At 43.8% G+C, this 20506-nt stretch overlaps 1 protein-coding gene across 2 annotated transcripts in view; it reads right to left on the reverse strand.

Moving 5' to 3' along the window:
- The window catches only part of ZSWIM8 (zinc finger SWIM-type containing 8), a 65152-nt gene that overhangs the window by 22974 nt on the left and 21672 nt on the right, over nucleotides 1-20506 (reverse strand). The window contains exons 5-12 of one of the 2 annotated variants that reach the window (XM_054983148.1): nucleotides 12632-12739; nucleotides 9558-9639; nucleotides 6364-6484; nucleotides 3983-4184; nucleotides 3560-3735; nucleotides 2251-3055; nucleotides 2056-2157; nucleotides 1652-1783 (exon numbers count right to left, since the gene is read on the reverse strand). In XM_054983148.1, the coding sequence (XP_054839123.1) occupies nucleotides 1652-1783; nucleotides 2056-2157; nucleotides 2251-3055; nucleotides 3560-3735; nucleotides 3983-4184; nucleotides 6364-6484; nucleotides 9558-9639; nucleotides 12632-12739 (1728 nt within the window). Of the gene's footprint in view, nucleotides 1-1651; nucleotides 1784-2055; nucleotides 3056-3559; nucleotides 3736-3982; nucleotides 4185-6363; nucleotides 6485-9557; nucleotides 9640-12631; nucleotides 12740-20506 lie in introns of both variants that reach the window. The other variant, XM_054983147.1, reaches the window with a different exon arrangement.

Raw genomic sequence — 20506 nt, forward strand, 5'->3', positions numbered from 1 at the left:
CAGGGGATGTTTAAGGGCAATTTCTGTTCCTTTGCTAAATGCAGAGTTAGCATTTAGTGAATGGCTTCCATTAAACCTCTGATAAAACACTTCTATTCATCTTTTTGGAAAACTGGGTAGTCTGGCCTCTGCCCTAGTGTCCTCCATAATGTTGGACTTGTAAGGACGGGGTGGGATAAAGGGGCTTTTTCTTCAGGGCCCACTTTGGATTCTGCAGCTCACCCATATTCCTGTGCAGTTTGCCTGGCTCAGCACAGCCTATAATGAAAAGGAAACTAGCAGGTGACAATAACAACATCAGAGAATCTAAAGACAGACCCAAAGTCCAAAGAAGTACACTGTTCTTTCCCAGCTGTATTTCCAGAATCTAAATGGGACACTGCTAAGAACAAAATGTCACCATCATTTCTTGTCTTTTTCTAACTCCCTGTGCTCTGATCTGGAAGCTAACAAAATATGGCGAGCACCTAACACTGTGTGAAATTTGTTCACACTCAAGGTCCAGAAAAAAAAGGTAAAGAATAAACAGCGATTCTCACATTTCAAGGTTTTCTTTGCCAACATACAAATGAAATGATGCAGATCTATGCAGGAGTTAGCAGCAAACAGCAGAGAGTTCCCTTGACTGCACTGTTCTCACAGGCTGCACGGATGGGTTCAAAGGAGTATAAACACAGGCAGCTCCCGTAGAGCCCCATTGGCCCATCAAGGTCTGCACTGTCCAATCGGAATGGCAGCGATTCACCAGGGGCTCATGAAGAGGTCTCTCCCATCATCTATGGCCTGGTCTTTTCAGCAGGAGATGCCGGAGATTGAACCTAGGATTCTCTGCATGACAAGCAGATGCTCTACCACGGAGCCAGAGCTCCACCCACGAAAGGCTGAATTATTTTATGCACCACAGGAACATGCTTTAAGGAAATTTAACACAAGGTCAAATTTGGGGGGGGGGAGGTAATTTGTTAATAAAATGGCGCCTTGACTTGGATAGCTCAGGAGAGTCTGATCTTGTCAGATCTCAGAAGCTAAGCAGGGTCGACCTTGGTTAGTAACTGGGTGGGAGACCTCCAACCAAGACCAGGGTTGCAGAGGAAGGCAATGGCAAACTACCTCTCTTAATCTCTTGCCATGAAAATCCCACCAGGGGTCGCCAGAAATCAGCTATGACTTGAGGGCAGGGGTTCTTTTTTCCCAATAGAAAGGTAAAGCAGCGCTCTGATTGGCAGGAATCGTTCTGCAGAGAACTCCACTCTGCAAAGCATCATCATAAGAATGACTATCTTAAACGCACTGGGGGGGGGTATTCTGGGATTCCATAAAACTGCACAGAATTCAACATCCCGGGAATCTTGGCTTTCATTGTTTAAAAAAAAAGTTAAGTTTTTCCTAATGAAATCTCCAAAATCAAAGGGAGATCAAGTAAATAACACTCCGAAAAACATGAATATATGCAAGTAGGACTAGGAGCTGTTCTGTCACAGAAATTGCACTTTCATGAAGAACTCATTTCTAAGAGCAGATTAGCACAGGTGAGAAGGATTACAAGCAATATTATGGAGACTGACTCACAGCAACAATGTTCTCAGTCTCCGTTCAGACATGCCGAACGCAGAGGCTACAGCTCCTAAACATTTAACGGGCACCAACAGACCTTGGTTGGGGGCTGCTCCACCTTGAGGTCCGGAGGGTTGGCCAACAAGTCCTTGGCAAGCTCAACCGTCAGGTGGCAGGCTTCGTTGCTGTAGCCGTGGGCATAGAGGGCCTCCGCGCAGGCAAAGAGGATCTGTAAGTAGAGAGGGGCAAAGAAATGAGATCCCACCTCACTTTGCCTTCACCACGTCAACATGTGGGTTTTGTGTCTGCCCTCAGATCCAACAACATTTGCTCTTGCATGTATGGGTGGGTAAGTAGGAAGCTGGTTTTTCACACTCCCCTGAAGCCACACGCATTTGCAGGGACAGCCGAAGTCCAAACGAGGACACAACGACCTGGGATCGAGTCTCTCTCTCTCTCACACACACACAAGCACACAAACACACACGGGTCTGCTCTCACCTCCATCCGGTTCTCCTGCTCCAGCGGCTTGATCCCAGCGAAGATGTCCTGCTCTTCTTCTGTCCCTCCCTCAGCCTTCTCCTCCTCTTCTTTCGCAATCTCCTGGGGGTTCAGATAGTACACCTGATAGTCATCATCGTCCTCTTCTCCTCCAGCCGCACCATTCTCCCCCACTTCTTTAGGTTTCAGACTCACCCCACCGCCATTCTCGTCTGGGCAAGGGAAGTCGTCGTCCCCGCTACCCGTCTCTCCCACAGGGTCCTTTGGGGCTTTCTTGGCGGACGGACTGCTCCTGAGGGCAGGCTCAGCCGCTTCTGAGAAATACACTCCACCGTCATCCTCGAAGGTATCCCTGTAGCTCCTGCTCAAAGGGCTCTCTGGGAAGCTGAACGTGTTGCTGGCCTCTGCCCCGAGAGCCAAGCTGCTGTCATCCAAAGTCATCTCGGCCAGATCGGGTTCCAAAGAGCTGTCCTCGCTGCTCATTCGACGCTTCCCGCTGTGCTTGCTGGCCAAGCTCTTCCCCGCCGGAAGCTTGCCCTTGTTCACAGCCGGCTTGTACGCAGTCTTATCGCCTTCTGCTGAAAGGCGCCTCAGAACACGCTGAGGGCCTTCGGGGACAACTTTCCGCTTCCCGATGAGCTCTTTCGGGCGTACTGCTGGCTCCTGAGAAGAGGGGCGGGACCTGTCCCCTAACTGCAGGCACGTCCCCGTCATCTCCTGCCCATGCGCTCTCCCTACCTCACAGAAGGCTTCTGCACACTGTGGCCGACAGTTCCTTTGCTGGATGGCTTTCACCCAACAAAAAGAGTTCTTCTTGTCAGCGCTGCTGTACGTGATGCCTGGGATGGGATAGGCCTCCTCCCAGTTGAAATAGCATGCTTCCACAGCTGGCTTGAACCCCTGGAACAACTTCTCCAGGGATTTCTTGTGCTGCCCCCTTTTGACGTTGTCTATGACCTTCAGCTGCCACAGCCGTAGCTGCGTACACATGTCCCTTCGCCTGGCATCGCAGAAGAGGAGGAGGAGGAAAGAAAAAGGCACAGGTGAGCCAGAGACAATGCTTCCGTTCATTGACAGCTGACCATTCACCACCTCTCTGACCTCGTATTCGAGGAAGTTGCGCACTAATCTACCATTTGAGTGGTTTTCAAGATCCTGATTAGAACCACAACAGGTCCCATTCCTCACAGACTAAAACAATCTTCTTGTCTCGGCAGCAAAAGCCTGAGTGATGGGCAAACCCTAGCCATCCCTGCTGTTGGTCTAGTAAAAGAGTTAGGAATGAACACAGGCCATTAGCTACACAGACCACGGCTACAATGGAACCAGTGGAACCATGACAAGCGCAAGGTCACTCCCATCAATTCCACTGTGTAAGTGCCTCGAGCATACGGACAGGTAGAAGTGTTATAACACATTAAAAAGGGGGGGGGAGAATCTTTGTTCATGGACTGGCTGACTGCCCTTTGCTGCTCCCTAAAGGACCGTTTGCCCTGTGGCCTACCTATGAGGACTGATGGTGGGGTCCAAGACGGCCAGCCTCCAGAGAACCACCATCTCATCGCACATGCTTGCACACGCATGAGCAGCCACTTCTGATTGACCGTTACTGCGACCAGTGTGCCCACTGGCACTGCTGTGGGATGCGGATGTCCTCACGCTGTACCACCAGCCCGTTATCTATAGAGAAGGATGCAGACACATGAGAGGCACACACTTCCACCCTTAACACCCATGAAACAAAGGAAAAGCTTCCCTTTAGCTAGAAGGGAACAAAATGAAATACAGTAGCGGTACTTTCTGTAGAAAGTTCTCGGTCAGGCCAAGAAATACGTGGTGACAATTCCCTCTCCCCAACCTCCTAGGACTTCTTGAATAACCATACTGCCTTCTCCCCACCCACCCCCTTCCCCAACGTTTCAAGTACCTGTTCATACGTCAGGCACTGGTCTGTTAGGATTTCCAAAAGAGGGGCCGCATTGGTATCCCGTCTCTTGAACATCTCCCGAACAATAGAGAGCAAGTTCCATATGCCTTCCGGTTCCCTCCCTCGCAGGGGGCGCAAGAGGCAGGCCCACTCCGCAGCGGCTGGGGGTTCCGTGGAGGAGAGGTACATGGAGTTCACATCACTGAGAATGAAAGCAGGTAACATACGGGAGCAGAATAACCATTTCTGAAATGCTAGATGCGGACAAATTTGTCATCTGATCCACCCTTTTGTTCAACAAAATCGGTGAGTGTAAGAACATAACAACAGCCCTGATGGATCAGAACTGCAGATCATCCAGTCCAGCATCCTGTCTCACACAGTGGCCAACCAGTTGCTACAGAGGATCAACAACAGGGCATACAGGCTAAGGCCCTCCCCTGAATTTGCCTCCTGGCACTGGTATTCGGAGGTTCACCGCTTCTGAATGCAAAGATTACCTTTAGTCACCGCGGCTAGGAGCCACTGATAAGACTGGTCCTCCACAAATCTATCTAATCCCTTCTTTAAAGCTTTCTCTGCCTGCGGCTCTCGCTACATTCTCTGACAGTGAATTCCACATTTTAATCACTCGTCATGCAAAGAAATGTTTCCTTTTGTTTGTCCCGAAAGTATAAATATTATTCCCATTTTTACAAAGAGAGGCAGACAGTATGGCTCTCCTTTTAGCTGCAATGAAAATACTGCCAAGGTAGCAAGATTCTGCGCCCTGGCTAGTTTAATCAGGCGGAATGTTATAACTTCTTTTAAGATAATTTAATTTTTTTTAATGATTTTATTCATTTCAGTACATGGTTGTATTTGATCCTTAAAGTATGTTTAGATTTGGAATTAATGTGCTTGTTATATATTACTGTATATGCTGATCTGAATTTTGATCTTGGATTGTAATAATAAAACCGAATTGAACGGTGTGGCCACTGAACCCTGACTAAGCACCAGCTGCAATCCACTCACATTAAGAGGCATGACATATTTCACAGTAAGAACATGAACCAAAAGAAAACATTTTTGAGCATTGTACCAGTGTTGCTGCAAACAAGTTGCAGGGGCAAGCCAGAAATACAACCATTTTAAATGGATAAAACTCTACCCCAGATGCTTTGGTTGCAGCTACAGCCTCTTTGGCGAAATAATTTGCTGGCAGTGCACTAAGAATCTCACCTATAAAGGTTCTTTAAGAACGTATTCAGTCTTTTGATATCTAGAGAGCATAGTCTCTTCTAGTACTGCAAACTCTGTTCTAATGTGAAAGCTTTTCTGCTTCCACACTTGCGCCTCCAGGGAAAGTGTTTTGAGCAAACTTATCTTCCAAAAAACGCTGGCAGAAGAGTCTCAATGCAAGCATTGACGGTGCACAGTAAATTCACATGGGACACTGTCCAGGGCAGTTCAGGCCCTCCGTTTCTCTACATAAACAGAGTGTGCCCTCAGGAACACACCCAACAGTCTTTTATGGTCATGCACTGCAGAGGAATATCAGCTGTGGTGGAAGTCTTTCAGACAGTCTTACTAATCTTCTCCTTGAAGAACGCTTGATAAGTTTAAGTGACCTTGGAATTCTCTACGAAAGATTTTCCTTTGAAAACCACTAGAGTTAACCAACGGCAATTGCTTGATAAACTCCCCAGGTTTCAATCTGTAGCAAATCATTCCTTCATTACTGCCCACATGTATCAACTGCAGCCTCAGATTTTACAGATCTAGGGAAAAGTATGTCTAGTGTCTCATTCTCACCAAATAGCAGATGAGGTGGTAACCCTGTTTCTGGACTGTAACTTTCAGGAGGGGATTCACAGGGTTCCAGGGATCCTATGCATGCAAGCCCATGCGTGTCCACAAATTCCCAGCACATAGGGAGGAGGATTCTAGCATGCTAATTTTCAGAAAGCACAGGTTTTTGCTTTTTTAGGGGGGGCAGGCTCACTTGTAGCCATTTAGGAGAACAAAGCGCCAATGTCTGAAATAACAACCAATCACCATTAGGCCCCACCGACAGCAACACGAGCTGTGCTGTGCCAATCGTCTAGGCAAATGCTTGATATGAATACAAGACAGAGGAATGCCAATGCCAGTACAGCAATAGCCTAGAAGAGCAGCCACAGAAGTGTCAACTTTCCCATCAAGAAAAAAAGAACTGGCAAACTACCAGTTCAAACACAACCCAACAGCCACGTACGGCACCTCACCCACAGCTGCCGTACATGGGAGCGATGAAATTGGCAGGCTGCCAAGTACATGGTAGGCCCATAATATGTGACCAGTAGGCATAGCTTTGCAAATCTCTACAAGTTGTTGAGGGGAAAAGAAAGAGAATTTACCTAAAGACAACAGGAGAGGGACCACAAAATTTGTGCAGGGTTTTCTTTATGTTGTCACTTAATGTAGATTCATCCAAGTACCAGGTGCTTTGATCTGAGGCGGAAGGACCAGCTGTGGGATCTTAAAGGGAGGGGAAAAGTCACATTTTTTCCAAGAGCAGGGAGAAATGAAGCTGTCGTCTCCAGTACGATTTTTGGAATACACTAAACACTGCCGATACTATATGCTGATGGCAGATTAAATTAAAGCAGCCCTCAGTAAAATCAACTCTCCCCTCCGCACTACTTTTGTGAATGCCAGTTCTTGCCTTCTTACTCCCCTTCCTTTACAAACCGTGAAAGAAAACACCACAGAATTTATTTACTGCATTTCTCCTCAGTAGGAGTGTGTGATTCACTATGACTGAGCCAATTATATACCTCAATATATCTGGATATATTTGGGTATACTGAATACTGGGTTCCCAAATATACCAAATTATTGAGGTTTATCCAGGAATCACCACGCCAGCTAGTTTAAAGTTGGCTGGTTACTCTCTTCTGGTTTTCCCAAGGTCTTTTCCCCTCAGGTAACGTGGGGAGGGGGGAGTGAGGCAGGAGGCTGGGTGAAGTGAGTTAGTGATCGATGGGATGCAGCACTGGAGGAGTTCTAGTTGTCTGGCCAATCACAGGGATTCTTTGATGGGACAGCCTTTTTCAAATTTCAAGTGCTCTTCCCCCAAATTAAAACTTAGGTAAAAAACCAGCAGGACAGTTTATCCAGTTGGCACACTATATATAATCCAAATTTCCAACTTGGAATCTCCTCTTTCCCCCCACCCCAAAAAAACAGCCCAGCCAAAACATCCATTGGACCCCGGCACAATTCTGTGCAGAAAATTGAGAAAAGAGGCACCAAAAATGTTTTCTTGCCACGGGAACAGGAATATTTGGAGTTGTAAGAGAGAGTATGGACCATGCTGCCAATGTTTTAAAACACTCCAAAACAAATTACAAACCTCGAAGGTTATATATTAAATATATTTTGTAAATTTTTATATTTTTGATTTGGAGTATCCTCGGATGACAGCATTGCCTAGTAGTTACAGCTGAAAAATGGGCTGTAAGAGTTCTTACAGCCCATTTTGGGATGGTCTCAGCTTTAACCACTTGGAAATGTTGTTGCGTGAAGATATTCCGTATGGATATGAACAGTTCTGAAACTTCAAACAAATATCAACAGCTTTGAAACAGAACAAAGAACAAGATCATACAGGTTTTCATAGCCCAATCTTGGAGATTTTTCAGCTGTAACTACTAGGAAATGCTGTCATCTGAGGATACTCCACACAGATATTTATAGTTTTCAAGCTCCACACAGATATTAACAGCTTTGAAATAGAACAAGAACAGAGAAAATACAGTTTACAACTCTGGAAACTGGAATTGATTATTCAAAGTGGACTGAAAGGATTGGACGCTTGATGAATATTTATGATTATTTATGAAGGTTTATTAGCTGTATATTTATTGTAGTATATTTATTGTAGAATATTTATCATGTTTGAGCACTTGCACTTTTGTAAGAATCAAAAATACAAAAATTTACAAAATATATTTAATATATAACCTTCGAGGTTTGTAATTAGTTTTGGAGTGTTCTACACTCGGAGGACCCCTCTTATCTGGCTAATGTTTTAAAACAACCAGAAACCAAACCACAGAGGCACCCCAAAATGAAGCTGGTGAATGCTGTTGTGCTGTTCGTGTGTAATTTTTTTTTCTTTACAAGAGTGGGAAGGAACAGGAGGGCCAGTGATAAAGGGTAACTGCTGCAGGTCTAAGGCTCCTCTGGACCAGTGAGTAACAGTGTGGGCTTTGTAGACTGCAGAGAGAACTTGGGTCACCCAAAATTACCCCTCCTTCTCACTTTGAGGCCTTCCTCGGGAGAGGGATCTTATACCAACTTACTGTGTCAATGTTCATTCCCGTTTGCCATTGCCGGGTGACTGGCTGTGCTTGTGCCAGCTTGGTGGCTCTGTTACTGTGTGGTCGATGTGATGGTACTTGGTCCTATTCTGTGGTGTTACACATTGACCCTGGCTTCTGCCTGGATTCTGTGACAGCTACTGGGTATGTTCCTTGCTTCACTTTAGGTCTGCTGTGATTCTCTAGTTTGGCATCAGTTCTAATGGGATTCTTTGGTTTGGTGTTGGTTCTGCTGGACTTTGTTGGTTCAGCTTGATTGGGATTGGCTTTTGGCCAGTGGTTGCCCCTCTGTGTTGGGTTAAGTTTTCTTTGCCCCAATTTCCCCCCCATAGGAAACAATGGAAAGTGGGTGGGGGCACCTTGTCCAGGGATCCATAGAACTGGGCCCTTGATCCAATCTTCTTGAAACTTCAAAGGTTTGAAGTGATAGGAAGGGATAGGTTCGCTGCAATTTTGGTGGAATTTGCACGATAAGTGCCCTCCACCCATTCCTTCTCAGATATATTCCCCCACAGGGAATAATGGAGCCAAGCAGGGCTTTTTTTCTGGGAAAAGGGGTGGTGGAACTCAGTGGGTTTCCATTGGAGAAAATGGTCACACGGCTGGTGGCCCCGCCCCCTCATCTCCAGACAGAGGGGAGTTTAGATTGCCCTCCAAACCGCTCGGCGGTGTGGAGGGCAATCTAAACTCCTCTCTGTCTGAAGATCAGGGGGCGGAGCCACCAGCCATGTGACCATTTTCAAGAGGTTCCAGAACTCCATTCCATCGCGTTCCGGCTGAAAAAAAGCCCTGGGACCAAGTATATTTGGATTCCCAAGTAAAACCTTGATCTGAGAATTATACCTGTATTCTTGGACTGATGTATCAGTAATACCAAATATATATGATATTCCAGATACTGTGGTCCAATTATACTGATTTTTTTTAATGTACGCCCCTACTCCTGAGTGAGAAATTCAAAGCAGTTTACATTGTTATCCTCTCCTCCATTTTATCCTTACAACAATCCTGTGCGGTAAGTTTGGCTAACAATGTGAAACTGTCCCAAGGTCACCCAGCAAGCTTCCACGGCAGAGTGGGTCTTCAAACCTGGGTCCCCCAGATCCTAGTCTGACACTCTAACCGCTATACCACACCAGATCTACACCAAACACTCAATGGCAAGGTTTACTTTGTGTCTTGAAGTGCTATTATTTAAATTAAAAAAAAAACCCTTCCACCATTACCTGGTGCCCCACAAACAGTGTTGATGGCAGTTGACTGAGAGGACAGCAGCTCATCCAGTAGACGCTGAGCCGTTGGAAGTATCTAAGACCAAAGAAAAAAAGTAATGTCTTTTAAATAATAAATCTGCATCCTGGAAAAGAAAAGGTGTAAACCATTAGCCTTTTCTGCTAACAAAGGTTTGATGTTAAAGATCTTTTTAAATTTCTAGTGCTTCTTTGAAACATACAATCCTCAAAATCATGGAGGGGCTGCTGTCTATCTATGGATTTCCTCCACACCTGTATCTACTCCACATCACCTTACCGCATGTTTTCGGTGTGCACTACAATCATAGCTGCTCCAGAGACAGTGGCACAATATCCCCTCCTCAGCAAAGTAAAGAAGAGGGCAACAAAAACAGTCTTGATGCAAGCCACACTGCTGTTCGGAAGTAAGGAAGAGATCAGCACTGAAGACCATAAGGGAGAGAATAGTCTGGGAGGTCTATGAAACAGCATACTGTCGCCCCAGGGGGAGCAGTGCAGGTTGAGTTCCTCAGTTTCCTGGCTTTCTAAAGGGCTCCTGGTATGCACTGTACAGTGCTGGAGTACACCTCTTTGAAACCTTTCAGAGTTTTGCAAATGGTACACGGTGAATTGGGTGGTCACATACGCTGGCCAGTAGGTGCTGATGCAACTGCCCTTCCATTCAACACAAACAGCTGGAAAATGCATTTTCTCAGCCAAGTAGTGATTGGCACACTGTTCAAAAATACCAGACAAAAAGACTTCTATTTTTTTAAGTATGCTCTCTACTGGCTGTGTGTGCAAGCTTGCTTCCTTTCTCTTTTTCCTTTTCTCTTACTTTCTTGTTGATGGACTATGTTGGTGTAAGCACCAGGCAGTCATTACAGTTGGGGAATAGGGTGGGGAAGAGATGGGTAGGAAGGTTACATGGGGCTTGTTTGTGGATATATTTACTACCCCATGTGGAAAAATAATTTTAAAGGACATCTAGTGAGAGGGGGTAAAGGAGTTAACAGCTGCATATATATTGCCCAAGAAGAAACACAGTAGGAAAGATCCTGGAGTTAAGGCTACCAAGACAACTTTTTCATGGGGATGTCCTCAAAAGGAACTGAGATGCTTGAGTAGAAACAATATTCAGCAAACCAGTTCCTATCTAACACGGGATGAAGACATTGTGCAAGACCCACACAGAAGCAACTCTGTCAGTTCCCTGTTCCTTTTCAAATGCAATTCCAGGTGGTGGTTTTAACTTTCAGAGCCCCAAATGCTCTGAGCCTCAGCTCTCTTAGAACGCACTAATACACCTCCACATTAAAATTACCTGATCTCATCAGATCTCAGAAACTAAGCAGGGTTGGCCTTGGTTAGTACTTGTATGGGTCAGCCAAGAAGTCCAGGGTGGCAAACCGTCTCTGTTCATCTCCTGCCTTGAAAACCCTACAGGGTAGCCATAAGTCAGCTGCGACTTGATGGCACTTTATACACATTCAGGCTTTAACATCCAGCAGGGTTTTAAAAAATTAGCATTCCCCACCCCTTTAGGACCCCTTCACTATATAATTTGGCCATTTACACTCAATTTTGTAAACAAAGGGGTAGGAGGCAACTGTAACTGCACGAGAGCTTGCCGGGACAATAAATATTCAGCAATAACAAGCGCCTGGGGAAATGGTTACCTCGGCCCAGACACCTGCAATTATTTGTCCATGCAAGAATCATTCCCTGGGCTAGGCTGCTCTGGGGAAGAAGATTACATCATTATTCCCCAACTCTGTGACAGCAGGTTGCCTTAGTGTGGACTGCAGTCTTCGCTCTGGCGCACACGTTCAGCCAAAAGACAATGTGGTGCAAATATGAGCCAGGTCCTGTGCCCTGGATCGGATCACGCAGAAGGGGAAGAAAGAAATCTTATAAACTGGGCCTCAGCACTCTGGTTCGCACGGGAGTGGAGGAAAGAAAGGACACAACTGCTCTTCCACGCCAATATTCCAGCACCCACTACCCACAACTGAATGTACACACCAGTACCGTATAGAAAGCTACCTTACATCCGTAACAGTGTCATTATTCCTGTTGCCACTCGTATTATTAAAAGATGCTTGCTAATGCAACTGTACCCATCCTTGGATGAGGAGGCCAAGTGAATTTACATCTCATAGCCCAATCTGGCAGCTGCCTACGTAACAGGATAGCAGAGGGTCCAGAAGCTCCCCGAGTTCACCTCAGCCTTTTAGAAATGAAGAGGAAACACTCCACGCTTCCAGCCTAACACTTTGTTATTTTGGGTCATTAGCCTACCATGTTCTTTTGGAAACATATGGGCACTGCTGAGCTTCTAATCTGAGCAGCATTTTTAAACACTTGGGGTCTTTTAAAAAAAGTAGGCTACCTCAACCAGCAGAACCTCTCTGAGAGATGCCGCGCACATCCCAAGTAAGAAGTCCTTCCGTGTGAATCAAGCTCCAAAACCTCAGCAAGGTTGACCGTCTCCTGCCTGCTTACTTTTCTCACTCTGCTGGGTGTACACATTTAGGGATAGGGTACAGATGTTAAACGTGGGGGGGGGGGGGGCCCTCTGCTGAAAGGCAACTTGCTAGCACGCTTTTCTTTGCCAAAGAGCAAGTCATCCGAATGCATAGTGATTTCATATTGCACACAGATCCAGAGGAATTAGCAGTGTTAGTCTGTAGTTGCAAAATAGCAAAGAGTCCAAGCAGCACCTTTAAGACTAACCTTATTGTAGCATAAGCTTTCGAGAACCACAGCTCTCTTCGTCAGATGCATGGAGAGACTAAGAGAGCTGCGGCTTTCGAAAGCGTATGCTACAATAAAGTTGGTTAGTCTTAAAGGTGCTACTGGACTCTTTAATATATTGCATACTGGGTGCAAAAAAGGCCCGAGGCTATTGCTGTGCTAGAAAAATGTGGCACCAGAAATGTGTGGACTAGGGAAAACTTTCTACCCTGTTCTCAAGGCTGCTTCTCGGAAAAGAGGATTATTAAACAGAGAGCGCCCCTGTCTAGTTTGAGTGAGGGGAGGTGTATCCCACTGTCATCTCCACTTACTTGTTGGGGGAGTTCGCTGATTAAGTACTGTGCAAATTTTTGCAGCTGGTCTCTCTGCAGTCGAGACAAGGATTCCGAGACAGGTGCTCGCAAGCACACCGCAGACGCCTAAGGGAAGAGAGACGGAGAACACTGCTTTAGCAGAATTACAGCTCAGCTATTAAGCCCAAGACGAGACACGGCTACGTATGAAAATGAACTTCAGGAGCAGAGATCTTGCTTAACACCGGCAGAGTCGGAGAAAAACATCTCAGAGTCGGGGCTAGAAAAGTTAGAGACTGCAGCCAGGATACGCATATCGGTGTTCTTGGCATTTTGGGTTGTGTCAAGAGATCATTTTCATTTTTCACTCCTACCCAGTCTATGCTTTCCTTCAAAATAAGACCCACGCAGTTCGATGGCAACAGCTTCTACAGAAGATCGTACAGAGTTGCAAGCTTAACATGCCAACAGGTGTACCAGTGGATTGCATCCAAACACATGGCAAGGAAATAAAAAAGTACTAACTGTTACTTTTCAATTTCCAGCAAATTAAGCAATTTTCAAGGAGCTGTGTAACAATTACCATTTTCCAATTACCAAAGAACTGCTGTATGCACAGCTCAATCCTATGGGAAGGGGGCCAAAAATATAGAGGGAGACAATGAGGCGTATCTCTGAGATATTCCAGCATAAGCCAGAGTTGCCACTATACCACTCCTGGCTGCCAGAACAGCACCGCTGTGGCTGTCCACCAACACAGGCCCTGGCACCAACACAAGAAGGGGCAGGCTGAAGGGTACGGCTAGAGTCGGTTGGCTCCCTAAGCCATGGGTGGCCATATCAGTCTTTAGTAGAACATTTCAGTCCAGTAGCACCTTCAAGGCCAATAACATTTTATTTATTTGTTTATTTGGTTTTTATATTGCTCCTCTTCAATTAAGAGCTCGAAGTGGTTCACAACAATTACCTCACTTTAAACCAATACAAAACATAATATATTCAATAAGCCACAATAAAACGGCATAGTACAACTACTTAAAAAGCTGCTCTAGTCCCAATCCCAGACTATGAAACCCTGCAGATAACATAAAATTGCAGGTAGATATAATGTACAGCAATCAGCTCTGGCTCACAGTAAGAATATGAAATGCCCAAAGCATGCCGGAATAGTTCTGCCTTGCAGAGTTTCCAAAACTTCAACAGGTCCCGCTGGGCACGAATGCCTTCTGACAGAGCATTCCAGAGGGAGGAACCTTAAAGGCCCTGGAATTGGGAACCACCAGGAAGCCCTGCAAAGATGAACAAAGCTGGCGGGGGGGGGGGCGGGTTCATAACGGGAGAGGCGGGCCTGAGCACTCGTTTTCTAGAATATAAGCTTTCACAAGTTAAAGTTCATGAATTCTGACACCCTGGAAAATTTGGTTGGTCCCCTGGACTCAAATTTTATCCTGCTTATTCTCAAGCTTCCACAACCTATCCACTTCTAGTGAAAAATGCTGGAAACAGGAGGTGAACTGGAAATAAATTACTAGCTTCCATCAAGAACCAACAGCAGTGTTTTCTTTAGGGATTCCTTTTATTTATTATTTATTTCTTTATTTCAGATTTGTGTTCCGCCCTCCCTGCGAGTGGGTTAGGGCGGATAACAACATATTAAAAATACAATTTAAAAATTCACGTACATTAAAGACAACACATTTAAAACAGGATGGTGGACAGCCTTCACAGGGAGGGTTAAGATTTATACCTCCTTTTTCCAGGCCAGCGGAGGCCCAGCCTCAGCTAAATGCCTGGCAGAACAACGTAGGCCCGGTGAAAGGATATTAGGTCTTGCCAGGCCCTGATTTCAGAAGACAGAGCATTCCACCAGGTGGGAGCCAGGACCGAAAAGGCCCTGGCTCTAGTCGAGGCTAGGCAGGCCCTCCTTGGGGCCAGGGACCACCAACAGCTGTTTGTCCCCTGGTCGGAGTATCCTCTGGGGAATATATTTTAACTCTTACATCACACAATATGAATGAATGGCTTTTCAGTTCCATTTTTAAAATAATTCTTTATTTGACAGTCATTCATCCAAGACCTGTGGCTGAGTTTTTTTGTTTCATCTGGCATCCTCTCAATGATTGCAAAGGGGTAGTGTGTTAATCTATCGTAGCAGAATAACAACAAAAGTCCTGTGGACACCTTAGAGACTAACATCATTTCATGAAAACTCTTATCAAAATAAATGTTATTCTTTAAGGTACCACTGGACTTTTGTTTTGTTCTTTCAATGATCTCTCCCTACACGTATTATAATTTGCTGTCCTGTTTTACATATGTAGATCTGCTTTTAATTGATTTTAAGATTTATTTTATTATGCTGTTTCAATTGCTGGCTATCTCAGAGGCCCGGATTGGGCAGAACATCGCAATATAAATGTTGTAAATTGATAACTGAACTACGCATGACCATCTGACCCTTTCAACAATCTATGCTCAAATCCCTCATTTGATTTCCATAAGCTTCTGAACAGTCCACCACTGAAAGAGATTATCCTGAACTCCATGAACAGGGCTGCATTTTGTATAGTGTAGCTCCGTCACACTTATCGAGCTCTTTAGAGAAGATTTACCTTCCCATCAGAAAGAGAGAGCTCCAAGGAAAAAGCTGGAGTGATTTCATTCCTTGACATTTGCAGAATACCAGACACATTTCAGGCATTGAAGAAAACAGAAGTATGTGTGTTTTTCAAAGAAACACAAGTAATTTTCATTGCTCCAATACAATCACTAATGCCTTCTCATAATGCACCTTCCAAGTTTATTAACAGCTAGCAAATATATTTACACAGCTATTTCTCTACCACCTGCGTTATTCTAGAAAATATTTCCCATCTCATCCATTACCTGGGTAGCATAAAGTAAGCTACTTTTCCTCAGTTTTGTTTTTTTACTTGTAATATGGAACCAATATTTGTTGCCTACCATTTCTTGCACTTAGAAAATTGTTTTGCCTCCTTCTCTAGTTTGTTCCTTTCTCTGTTCTCAATGGTATTGTCATTCATCCGTAGGTTTAGCAGCTGCTTACAGGCCTAAGGTGGTTCCTTCCTTCCTTTCTCCCACCCACCCTGCCTCCCGGGAATCCTTCCAGCCAGTTACTCTGCCTTGCCTGACACACTGAAGTTCATGTTAGGAGGGGTTAGGCTGTCTTACTGCAAAGCTCACACCATCACCAACCTAAATTCCAGGTCTTTTTTTAAAAATAACTTTATTTTTCAATTTTCATTTTTAGTAACAACAACAATAACAAGATGTATTGTCGAAGGCTTTCACGGCCGGAGAACGATGGTTGTTGTGGGTTTTCCGGGCTGTATTGCCATGGTCTTGGCATTGTAGTTCCTGACGTTTCGCCAGCAGCTGTGGCTGGCATCTTCAGAGGTGTAGCACCAAAAGACAGAGATCTCTCAGTGTCACAGAGTGGAAAAGATGTAGGTCATCTTTTGGTGCTACACCTCTGAAGATGCCAGCCACAGCTGCTGGCGAAACGTCAGGAACTACAATGCCAAGACCACAGCAATACAGCCCGGAAAACCCACAACAACCAACAATAACAAGCTTACCATCACAACTATGGTGAAATAAAGACAACACTGTTGATGTAGAGTATAAAACTTGAAAACCGTTATTTTCTAGATTACAATAATGTTATCCATTAACCATGTACAAATCATAGATTCTGCTCATAGTGTGGACAAAACCGTAACCAGCGTATTGTCTGGGATATGAGTTTGGTCTGACTGTAGTACGTATGTGAGGTAAGGAAGCCACATGTTTACAAAGTTGGACTGAAAGTTTGGGTTATCTAAGGAGCGAAGATGGTCAGTTAGCTTTTCCATTATAAACATTTCCCATGATTTATTGAACCATGTAGATATCGGGGGTAAGGAAGCTTTTTCCATGCAGAGGCTATAATCATTTTGGCGGCTGCCAAGAGGTACATAGTTAAATCTTTTCTGAGTTTTGGGACGCTATCATTCTCCCATAACCCCAGCAATACCAGTTCTGGCTGCCTTGGGATAGTGTAGCCAGCTATTTTCTCGACATAGGAACGGATTTCCCCCCAGTATGTATGAATAACTGGACAGTTCCACCAGCAATGTATGTAGCTTCCCAACTGGCCACACTTCCTCCAGCATAATGGGCTGTAACTCTGTTTTATTTTGTGCAGTTGGCATGGGAAAAGGTACCATCTGGCTAGGATTTTGTAGGAGAGGGTATGTAGTGTTACCGCTCTGGAGCTGAGTGGTTTAGCTTTCCAGATTTCCCCACAATGAGCCTCGGATAAATTAAGGCCACAATCCTTGTCCCTGAGTGACTGGTACTTTAGTGGTAGGTCTTTCTTTTTATCTGAGACTAGTTGATATAATTTAGATATAAGACCTTTCCTTCGTATATGGTCTTGGTTAAGGATAGACTCAAAGTCTGTGAGGTTTCTGTTACCAACCTAAATTCCAGGTCTTGACCAAGAATGCCAAGAACACATAAAAATCAGATTTGGGGGGGGGGGGAGCCTAGAACTGTTTAACACTGAACAGCTCCCCAGGTTTGTTCAGTTAAAACAGGAATGCCAGAGAACAAAACCTTACAAGAGTTCATTTGGATCTGAGCCTCACATACAGTTCTGACACAAGTTTCTGAGAGCTTGTTTTCCTCCAGCCACTGCCTATACAGCAATACATACAGTCCCGCTTGTGCAGCATCATTTATATGAAACGCATCGTCAGGGTATGCCGCTATGTGGAACGAGCTCACTTCCGTCATTCTATATTCTTCCACTTCTTTCCTTCCAACGCATTCCGGGAAATGTAGCTCACAGGACACCATCAAGTGTTCCAGAAACTACAATTCCCAGAATGTACTGGTAAGAGGAAGAAAAATGGAAGGAAGACCCTGAAAACAATTTATCTCCGCTTCCTGTTGCCAAATCACTCCCTATCAATGAGGCAGATAAAATGGGGCTAGGGTGGAAGAGGGGAGCGGAGGAAGACATTCTTTTCTGCCTAAGATAAACCATCTGAGACAGAAAGGAATTTGGCAGCTGGGACAGTCGTCTTGCGCTCTAAGCCAAAAAGTAACCATGATCAGCGTACTTAAATTAGTCAGATTTTATGATGAAGGGAGCTTCCTTATAAGACCATGGAGTTCAAAGTCTGAAATTACTTAACTTCACAACTTGGTTAATGAAAGACTTCCACGCTACAACAAGTTTTTGTGGCTGAAACACAAACTATGATATGAGCTATTCTCTACAAACCAAGATTCCAAACTAGGATTAAAGGGAAAAGAGCAAACGAGGCGCAGTTTATCACAGCAGCTCACGCCTTTCATTAGCTGCCACACAAAATGAAGGAGCATGGAAGTCCAAGTATCCTCCAATGTCATCCTCAGAGCAACACCTGAAGGATGCTTCTTTTTTAAATATTTTTTTTAATTTTATTAACAAGATTAAAAACGCAATAAAAAGGGCAGAGAAACAGAAGAAAAAATTAAAGAAAAAAGAATACAAAGAGAAAAAAGGGTTGTAAATAACGAAGAAAAATAAGACATTTCATTTTCCATTTTTCTCTACAACACCTATCATATTTTAATGAACATTATACTTTTAGTTTTAATATCTCCAAAATTTACCTTTTCAATACTGCCCCCCCTTCTATTTATTTTTCCCAAATGTATCTTCTTAGAAATCAAAACCACAAATCATCCGTTCATTTTTCCTCGTCTCACACGGAAAGTCAATAAGGGGTTTCCAGTTAACCATAAAGGTAGACAATGTTTTATCTCCACTAACTCTGTCTTTTTCACAATCCAGTCCTCGACTGAAGGCAATGCTATACTTTTCCATTTTTGTGCATATAAAAGCCTAGCCACAGTGGTCATATATAGAAATAAGATACCATGTTTATTTTCCAACTGTTTATCCAGTAGTCACAACAAAAAAGCTTCTGGTTTAAATTGTATATTGATCTTCAACATTTTTTGTATTATGATATGAATATTTTACCAAATTTTTTTTGCTTTAGGGCAAGTCCACCAAAGATGATAAAATGTTCCTTCATGTTGCTCACATTTCCAACATTTGCTTAACACTTTACTCATTTTTGCTAATTTTTGCTAATCAGGAGAGATATACCACCAATACATCATTTTATAAAAATTTTCTTTAAGTGTGGAACTCAAAGTGAATTTGAGCCCCTTAACCCACATATATTCCCACTGGTCCATTTGTATACTATACCCAAAAATTCTAGCCCATTTTACCATACAGTCCTTCACACATTCTTCTTTTGTTTCAAATTTCAACAAACATTTGTACATTTTGGAAATAACATGTTCAACTTTTTCGAACTCTGTCTTTTCGTAACCAAAGCCCCATAATTTTTTATCTGATTTAAACCTTTCTAGAAGTTGTGCATGGAAAAACCATTGACATTTATAACCCTTAGCTATTAAATCTCCCCTTGTCTTCAATTTACATTCCGCATAATTGATTTTGATCGGACTTTCTGAGCAGTCGTGCTGCAGTGGAGTTGTACGAATCCACCACTCCCCGATTCCACATTAGGAGTTTTGTTTCGCATTGACATTTCATTTCATCATGCTCAAAGTCCATTGTGAGGAATTTGCCAGTATAAAAATCGATTCCTCATTGCCTTTTTCCGGGGGAAGTGTCAACAGACGTGCGTCTTCTTCATTTTTAAAAATCCCCCCCCCAAACGTTGCTACATATAAACGTTGCATCAAACAAACACATCTGATAGGTCAGAGCATTTCCCACCGATATCATGGAATGAGTATTGGTTATTGACATTTGGATGGAAAATTGTTACCAATGACCCCGCTTTCCCTCTGCCTCAGAAGCTGTCAGCTGTCAGCGAGCAACAAGTAACAAATTTGGCACGTTGAAAAACGGACCCGTTATTGGTCAGCTGTCACTACATGACACAGGATATGTTTCTGCATAGACTTGTAGAAACGTTGCAACGTTTTTTATAATTTTTTTTAAAAAAAAACACAAGAGGGAAAGGGAAAGGTAGTGGGTGTAGCTTAGATAACGTGATTGGCCAATCAAATTAAGTTGATTCGAAGGATGAGAGAGAAGGGCAAGGGTGGGGAGAACATCAGATAAAGAATTTCGCATGATTCTAATCCCTAATCTGCTGCAAATGGACAAATAAGTCTGGGAAAAGCAGGATGGAAAAAAACCGGACAAAACCTGTAGCAACTTCGAAGCTACTGCTAGGATTGCCTTCCCAAGTGTGGAAACACAAAGAAAAATCGAGATCATTTGGAAGCTGAACAGCAGAAAACCACTAGTGCGGAATCACCCCTTGTGAGAATTCTAGTAAGTTTCCGTAAGACAGCCCTGTTTAGTAGTCATTTCACCTCTATAAAATGCTTCCTGTGTTGAAATCCAAAGCGGGGTCTTCTGTGATAACCTCAGTTTGTATTTATTCCAAATTCTCAAGATGGCTCTCCTAATATAATGATTTTTGAAGTCTACATTGACCTTTACTTTTTCATACCACAAATAAGCATGCCATCCAAATCTCAAGTCATGACCTCTCATTTCTCAGAAGCATCCATTCCTTCATCCACATTAGACATGGGGCGGTGTAATACACTTTCAGATCCAGTAAACCTAGGCCACCTCTCTCCTTTGCATTTTGTAAAATTTTATATTAAACTCTTTTTTCCCTTGCCATATAAATGTTGAAATATCCTTTTGCCACTGTTTAAATGGTACATAGATATTGTCTGGAAGAGGAGTAACATCCTACTAAAACATTCATCTTGATAACTGATATTCTCCCCAACAAGGACAACTGTACTTTATCCCATCTTAACATGTCTTTT

Source organism: Eublepharis macularius, chromosome 6 (genome assembly GCF_028583425.1).
Source record: "Eublepharis macularius isolate TG4126 chromosome 6, MPM_Emac_v1.0, whole genome shotgun sequence".
Taxonomy (NCBI): domain Eukaryota; kingdom Metazoa; phylum Chordata; class Lepidosauria; order Squamata; family Eublepharidae; genus Eublepharis; species Eublepharis macularius.